Source organism: Pogona vitticeps, chromosome 6 (genome assembly GCF_051106095.1).
Source record: "Pogona vitticeps strain Pit_001003342236 chromosome 6, PviZW2.1, whole genome shotgun sequence".
NCBI lineage: Eukaryota > Metazoa > Chordata > Lepidosauria > Squamata > Agamidae > Pogona > Pogona vitticeps.
In genome coordinates, this window is record NC_135788.1 from 102,331,903 (window position 1) to 102,340,755 (window position 8,853).

The 8,853-nt window shown below is 46.1% G+C and overlaps 1 protein-coding gene across 4 annotated transcripts; it reads right to left on the bottom strand.

The window, feature by feature from the left end:
* Window positions 1-5,159: 5,159 nt before the first annotated feature.
* LOC140708471 (uncharacterized) lies at window positions 5,160-8,163 on the bottom strand. Of its 4 annotated transcripts, none has more exons than XM_073004454.2 (2): window positions 7,995-8,163; window positions 5,160-7,059 (listed from the first exon to the last, which is right to left on the bottom strand). In XM_073004454.2, the coding sequence occupies exon 2, from the start codon at window positions 6,985-6,987 to the stop codon at window positions 6,343-6,345; it is 645 nt and encodes a 214-aa protein (XP_072860555.2). In that variant the 5' UTR covers window positions 6,988-7,059; window positions 7,995-8,163; the 3' UTR covers window positions 5,160-6,342. The 4 variants fall into 4 exon arrangements, with proteins under 4 accessions (XP_072860555.2, XP_072860553.2, XP_072860554.2 ...); XM_073004452.2 differs by having other exon boundaries at window positions 5,160-7,031; window positions 7,985-8,129; XM_073004453.2 differs by having other exon boundaries at window positions 7,985-8,123.
* Window positions 8,164-8,853: the final 690 nt, after the last annotated feature.

The window sequence follows — 8,853 nt, forward strand, 5'->3', positions numbered from 1 at the left end:
GTCAGGACAGCTGATGGTGAAGGCTTCTGGGAGCTGCAGTCCAAAACTCCTGAGTAACCCAAGGTTAAGAACCAGTGGCCTAGGTTACTGTCAAAGCTGAAGCAGAAAATCCCCCAAATTGCTCTCCTTAATCTTGGCAATTAAGCCACAAATATTTTCATCATTTCATGAAAACCTAGATCCATTGTTTTGAGATCGCCCCTTCTGTTTACTGCATCCATTTTAACTAAGGGAAGGACTGGCTCTGGACTAAGTCACTATTTGGTCTGATCCAAAATGACTGGTCTTATCTTACTATTCTTTCAACAATGCTTATACAGGAAATCTTCACAATGGATTGTGCCTCATTGGTTATATATATCTTTGTCTTCTGTTCTTTTTCTCTCACTTGCCCTCAACCAGACCAGGACAACTGCCTCAGGCAGCTGGTTCTCAAGAACACCAATAGCAACCTTCTGACTGTTTCTCCTGGATGCCTCAGCGGTTTCCTTTGGACAACATGTGTACGTTATACAACACCTGTCTGGACATCCTAAATTAGACTGCTACCTGGAATGTGGCAGAGGGCACTCTCCCATTGCTCATGCCTGAGTACTGCCAATCCAGTCAACTTCTGCTATGTGGATTAAGAAGGTCCCTGAACTTCCCACTTAAGGAGATGATGTTACTTTGTCTCCTAATAGAGCTGCTGTTGTTCTGAGTGATATGACTAGAGCTTTGGAAACATTGCTTTTGTGTAATGTTGGCTGGCTGTGGGATTTTGGGAGTCGTAGTCCAAAAAAGGAGGAACATTTCCATGTTCTGATGGTCCCTGGTCGTGGTGGTGGTGATGGGGCATACCTAAAGACCAAGCAGCCAGCAATGGAACCTGCAGAAGGGGGGCAAAAAGACTTAGGACATGACCCATATATCAAGCAGCTGCTGTTTAGTGAAGGAAACATGTAGATCACTTACAAAAACCTTGTCCTTCTGTGCTGAAGGTTCCATCTGCTCAGTGGCTTCATGGCTTCTGAGAAATCATGGTTGGTGGTGAATGAAATATTTTTTATTGCAGGCCCAGCAATGTCAGGTGTCTGCCCTGGAAAGACACCTCTGTTCCAAACAGAATTGCAAATTCCCCATTTGCTGGTCAAATAGGTTTTTAGGACTACATGTGTCCCTTTGGGTGAAGTATGCCCCCCCACCAGTCTGTTACATCTGTGTATGTGTAAGTGATATCCAGTATGATGAAGTGGATAGAGTGGCAGACTAGACTAGGACTCTGGAGACCAGGGTTCGAATCCCCACTTGGCTATGGAAACTCACTGGGGGGGGGTATAACTGGTAAAAACACTCCTTAAAATATCTTACTTGCATTGAAAGCCTTCTTAGGGTCACTGTAAATTGGTTCCTCCTTGATGGAACATAACAACAATGTATAATGTAATCTCTGTAATCGGTACATATGGAACAAAACTCTGACAGCTTAGCTAATAGTAAAAGACACAAGCACCTTTTATTTCAGGCACTTCCCCCACCTTCACTTTTAAATGTTGTTGTTTTTTGTGGGGTTTTTTGCCCCGAGAAAGGTAGTCAATGAGTCTTCATTGCAGGCACTGTGTAATTAGGCTCCTAGTACAGTGGTACCTTGACTTGCGAACTTAATCCGTATTGGAATTAAGTTCGTACGTCGAAAAGTTCGCAAGTCACATCAAACTTTCCCATTGGAATGCATTGAAAACCGTTTAATCCGTATCTGCTGTTTTCCGTTCATAGGTCGAGGCGCTGTTCGTAGGTAGAGGCATTAGTTCCCATAGGAACTAATGCAAAGCCGGTTAATCCGTATCTACCACTAGGGGGTGATTTTTTTTTTTAAAAAAAATCTTCTTTTGACCTAAAATGAACTTAAGTAAAAAAAAAAAAAAAGGGACAGGAAAGGTTTTTTTTCTTCCTTTTTTTTGGTTTGTAAGTTGAGGCTCTGTTTGCAGGTCAAAGTGACTTTTTGCGAACAGAGCTGTTCGTAACTCGAATCATTCGCAAGTAGGGACGTTCTTAAGTCGATGTACCACTGTAATCAGAAGTGATCCACTATTCCCTTCTTCTCAAGACACTCTGGAGCTATGCAGCTTGCTCAAGGCTGCACTGGTCGGCTCCTCTCCAGGGATAGACAGTGGGAACTGAACCCCCAAATCTCTGGGTCTGCAGCCACATACCTAATACACTAAGCTATCCCATCAGCATCACACGTTCTTTATGTGAGGGAACACAGGGAACAATAATTCAATCTTTGTATTATCAAGGCTGGATATAACTTTAGATGCTGGATTAAGTAAAGAAAGCCAGAATAGCCAAGATGGGTACCTTTACCTATCATGTTGGAGGAGATGCAACTATAAAAAATAAAATCCCAGGTTTCCAGATGTATGTTTCCTCCAGACTAGGGGTGCCCTGCTGAAGGAGTGAATCCATAATGTTGTCGCTTAGTCGTTAAGTCATGTCCCACTCTTCGTGACCCCATGGACCAGAGCACGCCAAGCCCTCCTGTCTTCCACTGCCTCCCGGAGTTGGGTCAAATTCATGTTGGTAGCTTCGATGACACTATCCACCCATCTTGTCTTCTGTCATTCCTTTCTCCCCTTGCCTTCACACTTTCCCAACATCAGGGTCTTTACCAGGGAGTCTTCCCTTCTTATGAGATGGCCATAATGTTGTAGTTTTGTTAAAAAACAAAATATGGGATGTACCATAAAACAAGCCTTTCTAATGTCATAGAGCAACCTTTGCCAAGCTGATGGCCTTTTATCAGCCTCATCCAACCAGTGTGGCCAGTGGTCAGCTCTGATGGGATTTGTATGCAAACTGGTGGGCACAAGGCTGCAAAGTCGGGAACCAAGGAATGCTGGTTACACCGGGAAGGGTCAGCACAAATTGAAATCAACTTGATGGCATGTAATGAATTAAACAGCTGACTGGATAGCTCAATGGTTTAGGTATCTGGCTGAGGAGCCAGAGCTTGGAAGTTTGATTTCCTACTGTGCCTCCTATGAGTAGCGCCAGTCTGTGTAGCTATAGGCAAGCTGCACAATCCCAGGATGCCCCCAGAAGAAGGGAATGGTAAACCACTTCTGAGTATTCGCTACCCAAAAAAACATGGAAAGGATTGCCGTAAGTCAGAATTGACTTGACAGCATGATGGTGATGATTTATTAACTAAACAGCCTGTGAGCTCAAATGAGATGGAAACAGGTCTGAGTTTACTGTGAGGACTTATAACCATCATCTTAGAACTGCAGAGCTCGAAGGGACCATATGGATCATTGTATTGTTTAAGATGAAGGACCAAACCTTGCTAACTTTCCAGCTCCCAGCAAGTCTATGGACTATTCTGGGAAAAATCAAACACCAATCCATCACTTGATAAGCCCCATTTGAGTGTCTGAACAGCCTCTCCTCCCTTATGATTCCAGACAGCATTCAAATTACAGAAGACTTGAAATAAAATCTCTTCTTTCCGCTGCCCACCTCTTTTAGTAACATCTTCCATAATGAAGACACTGATGATCTTGAAAGCTTGCACATTTGGGGTTGACCTATTGAAGCCATCACCCCAGGATGGATTCTGAGTTTGTTCTATGGGTGTAGTTTTTATGCTTTTTCATTCACAAAGGTGATGGATGCTTTGCTTCACAAAGGACCATGTCTTAAGACTGAGCACTGTTTGGTGTGGCTTTAGCTAATTATTAAGAATATGTATATGCCATGTCAACTTTTCCTCAGATCTTGTATAACAGTGGTGCTCAAAATTTTTGGCATTACACTCCCTTTTCTATTTTGAGAAAGCTTCACACTTGCCCACCTCTCCTTCACCATCATCCAGCCTCCTTTTAAGGAAAAAAATCTGTAATTTAAAATTAAACATAAACACAAAAACTGAAGGCCAGTCCTGCCAATAGGCAGAGTGAGGTGGTTGTTTGAGGTAGCAGAGGCTGAACAACAGCATCAAGGTGTTGTTAAATAAAGCCATTGCATCTATCAGATTGACAAGCCTGAACTGTTAGCTTTTCCTCCTCAGGTGTGACGGGTGTTGTCTGATTACAAGTTGTAAAAAAAATGCAGCTGCTAGGTAGTTGGCTTTAGCATATTAATAATGTGCCATCAATTCGGGCTCAAAGTGAACCTTTTCAGGATTTTCTAGGTAGAAAGAATTCAGAAGTAGTTTATTGTTCCCTCCTTCTGGGCGTGCCATGAGACTGTGCAACCACTGAGCTATCCTGCCAGCTTTAATACAGTATATTAAAGGATACCATTTTGTCCTTTGCTGGAAGCAGTGAAATATCTAGGTCTGTCCTGCCTGGACTGTGCCCACTATATTCTGAAATAAGGATGGTTTGACTTGCCACCTAAAGGCTGGCAATAAGAAAGCAGCTGAAAACTTTCAAAAGCACTCTAAATCATAGCATTTTACAGAACGGAGCAATTGGGAATCTCCCTTCTTCATACAGATAAAGAAGGGAGAGGAGCAAAAAAGGGGGTATAAATATATATAGCTTTCACAAATGAACATGCAAAGCAAAGATGAATTGAGGGGGGGCTGGTGGACTGTATCCCAAGAGTGAGCAGGAAAGCAAGATGATGTTGGAGGGAAGGGAGTCATCCTAAACCTCATCCCAGCCAAGAACATCCAGTCCGGCTTCCTGTTGTTATTTACTATTCCTGTGCTTTTCTTGGCACACTAGAACTTCCTTCCTGTGCCTCTCCCCATCCTATTGGAGGATTACTGATAAGACAGACATTTGAACAACAGAATCTCCCCTGTTACATCCAATCACTGATCCACCTTCTCACCTTCAGAACTGAAAAGATGAGCTGGAAGAGCGGGAATCTCAAGGAGGGGAGAGAAAGAGGGACATGTCCTATTGCTTTAACATTGTGAAGCAGGTCCATGAGGCACGGATTCCTCTCCCCAGGATAGGTACTTCTGCCTTGTGGCTTTCTGATGTCATTTAATGGAAGTTCTGGAGTGTTTCATCTAGAAGAACCCACAAAACCAGGTCTGGCTGTTGGTTTTTTAAAGAACTTAGAAAAATGGAAGTTTGACTGCCCCACCACTGCCTTTTCTGATCTCAACCTAATTAATGTAATAGTCACACATTAAATGATTGACAATCTACTAAGGAATATTACTTTCATATTTTTAATATCCATCACTTCTTGGTTCTTTCTTTTTACAGCTGTTTCCCAGGTGGCCAGTGGGGATCATAATGCCCTGGACTGAATCCCTCTGTGCCATGCAAGGTATCAATTTCACCAGTGATCTGCTAAGCCGCTTTTGTCTGTCCACTCCAAAACTACAGCCCCCAGGTTTTTCCTCCAGACATCTGCCACAGCTCTAGAAATCAAGTTATCCCGTCAATGGCCTGGTTTGCCTTATAGTCAGCCTGCCTACAGCACAAGCTGTCACATTCACTGCGACAGGATTCTATTTTGCTGCAGATCATTTGAAGTAGAGCCGCATCTACCATATATTTGACCTATATCCCTCACATCGTCACAGTAAGCATTGGGACAATGGACAAGCTGATCTTTCTCATACACAACCCAACAGGTAGTTATGAGGCCTCCCACACAATCACAGGATGGTATCTTGTGACAGGTTCCCTGAATTCACCTTGCAGTCTGCTGAGTTCAACAGAAAGCTTTGGACCTAGGTCACTACTGCAGGATGCTGTCTGAGTCTAGGAAACCAAGACAACAAGGGAAATTCCCCGTTGCAGAGCCCTGTGTGCAGTGGCAGCAGGCACCCCTTGCGATCAGTTGGGGCAGAAGGCACAGCAGCCAAGGGTGGGCAAAATCAGGGTTTGCAGGTATAGCTAGGAACAAAACTGGGTGTTCTTCACACACGGAAAGGCAGGCAGACAAGAGAGCCACAGCTTCACACATGCAGAGGAGAAAGCATGTGAACATTCATTCAGACACTTTGTCACCCCATGCCATTCTTCATACCAAAGATCAGCTGAGGAGCAGGAAAAAAATACATCTTGCCCTAAATTTAAAATATTCCTACCTGTGGCTTCTTCTCTCTAGGGCTACCTGCACGGCTAGGCAGAGGGCTTGCGCATTATCCCTCACCTTCATTATCTTTCCCTTCCTGCCCCTTCCCTCCTCTCTCTCTCACACACTCAGCAGGAGGTGAACATAGATGGGGACCTGGACCTCAGCCTCTGGTAGGGAAGCAGGCGGCAGTAGGCTGGCAAGGGAGGCAGCCTGAGCCTGAGGTGGGGGAGCACCTCATTTGCTCTAATGGGTCAGCTTCCACAGCCTCCAGTTTCTGCAAGGTGTTCCAGCATCAACGGGCCATAGAGGTTATTTGCAGTGGGTATAGTGGGGGTGCAGGAGGAGGGCAGCCCCTTGACCGCAAGGATAGTGCTGCCAGTCCTTCTTGGGGCCTGCAACAGCAGCATGGAGTCGCTGGTGGCGGGCAAGGTGGGAGCTCCGGCTGAAGCGTTTGCAGCACTCTGGACAGGCATAGGGCCGCTCACCCGTGTGGGTACGCTGGTGCTCCAGGAGCCGAGCACTCTCACAGAAACACTTCCCACACTGAATGCAAGCGTATGGCTTTTGCCCAGCGTGGAGGCGCCGGTGCTGAGCCAGGTTGGAACTCCAGGAGAAGCACTTGCCACAGCAGTCGCAGGTGTACGGCCGCTCCCCGGTATGCATGCGCTGGTGCTGCCGCAGGTTTGAGAGCTGCGTGAAAGCTTTGGAGCAGTCTGGACACTGATAAGGTTTTTCTCCCGAGTGCATCCCTAAGTGCCGCATCAGATGGGAGCTTTGGCCGAACCCCTTCCCGCATTCCATACACTTGTAGGGTTTCTGGCTTTCGCTGGTGGAGATGTGCATAGGTTTGGTGGAGAGGACCCGCGCAAAATCTTCGGTTCCTTCTCTCCCATGACTTGGTTCCAGACACACATTCTGGTGCTCACTCCCCTCCGATTCTTCTTTTGACAACATCTTTTTGACAACAGAAGCTTCCTGCTCAGGTTCCCTTCTGACATCTGTTCAGACAGTATCAACAGGTATTAACTTAAAGCCAGACAAAAAAAATACACATTAGGATGAATTTAAAGGTAAAGGTAAAAGTTCCCCTTGACAATTTTTTGTCCAGTCGTGTTCGACTCTAGGGGGCAGTGCTCATCCCCGTTTCCAAGCCATAGAGCCAGCGTTTTGTCCAAAGACAATCTTCCGTGGTCACATGGCCAGTGTGACTTAGACACGGAACGCTGTTACCTTCCCACCGAGGTGGTCCCTATTTATCTACTTGCATTTGCATGCTTTCGAACCGCTAGGTTGGCGGGAGCTGGGACAAAGCAACGGGAGCTCACTCCGTCACGTGGATTCGATCTTACGACTGCTTGGGCTTCTGACCCTGCAGCACAGGCTTCTGCGGGTTTAGCCCGCACCGCCACCATGTCCCATTAGGATCAAACTAGACATTAAGGTGATTGCTTGTTTCTTACATTTATTTATTTTAAATATTTTTAATCCCACTTTTTGCCTTAAAAAAGATCCAAGGCAGAATACACTGACAAGCTTCTCAACAGACTTGCCAATGAAGCCCATGTTTACTTTCTAATGACCAATCGCAAAACCAAGCACCCTTTTTATGTGGGGCCAGTGCAGTTGGAGTGTTGGCTTAGGTAGAACTCAGGAAAGGAGGGTCCAAATCCCCATTTAGTTATGTGTCTATTAGCTGATTGTGGGCCACTCCCACCTTCTCGGCCTGACCCAGGTCTCAGGAAGAGAGCCATGTAGGTAACCTTCAACTCCCTGGAGCACAGGCATTAAAGCAGTCACGAGTCTGGGAACCTGGACCCGTCAACCTCAGAAATATACTTCCCCCCCCCTCCCGGCACATACACCTTCCCTTAAGTGTAAGGAGGATGTGCAAGGGCGACATCACCCTATACACTTACACCTGCCTCCCATCCCATCCCATCCTATTTTGCACCTGTGCACACCGCTCTCTGCAGAATCCTCCTTTCCAGCCTCCGTCTCCGCTAAAGCCCGGGTCCCTCCTTGCTCCAACAGCAGGGGGAGTCACGGAGCAGCCGGCCCTGGATCTCCGCTCCGGAACTAGGAGAAGGCGGTGCCTTGGGTGAAGAGCGAAGGGGAAAGGGGGAACAAAACAAAGAGTCGGACCATTTACGGCCCAACAGGCTCCGCTCAGGCAGCCGCTCTGGGTTGCTCTATGATTTTAACCCTAGCTAGTCTTTATAACTAAGTGTGCGCAGTTGCTCGTGGGGGACGGAGTCGCTTCCCTGTTTGACTCGCGTCTCACTTTTCGAGGCCCCATAAGATGCGTGTCTTCCCAGGAAGGAAGTGGGGAACCAAAGAAAATCCTGGCTGTATTTATTATTTTAAGATGTACGGACAATAGGTAGTGCGGTCCTCATCAGAAAAAAATCGGTGTGGTATATACGGGATAAAGTTAGGACCCAGGAGACCTGAGTTCAAATTCCCGCGCTCACCCTAGACATTCAGTGGGGGTGTCAATGGTGTACAACTTGAAAACCCTGTTAGTGCCATGTCAGAATTAACTTAGCGCCACATAACAACACAGACAAACCTACTGTATTGCAGTACTGCATGCTATGTGCACAAGTTGTGTGAATGTAGCACCATTCCAGCATTGCCAACACCTCTTCTGAAAAGTTCCTACAAATATTCTCGATTCATAACAGGCAGAAATTCATCAGGTTCATTCCTCTCTCCTTTAATGAGCCACCCAATTTTATGCTGTGCTGGCTGGATAGCTTGGTGGTTTAGGTATCTTGGGATTTCAATTCCCCACTGTGTTTCCTGTGAGAAGAGCCAATC

What these genes read in the sequence shown, in the direction of transcription:
- LOC140708471 (XM_073004454.2), bottom strand. Translation starts at nt 6,987, where the DNA reads ATGTTGTCAAAAGAAGAATCGGAGGGGAGTGAGCACCAGAATGTGTGT.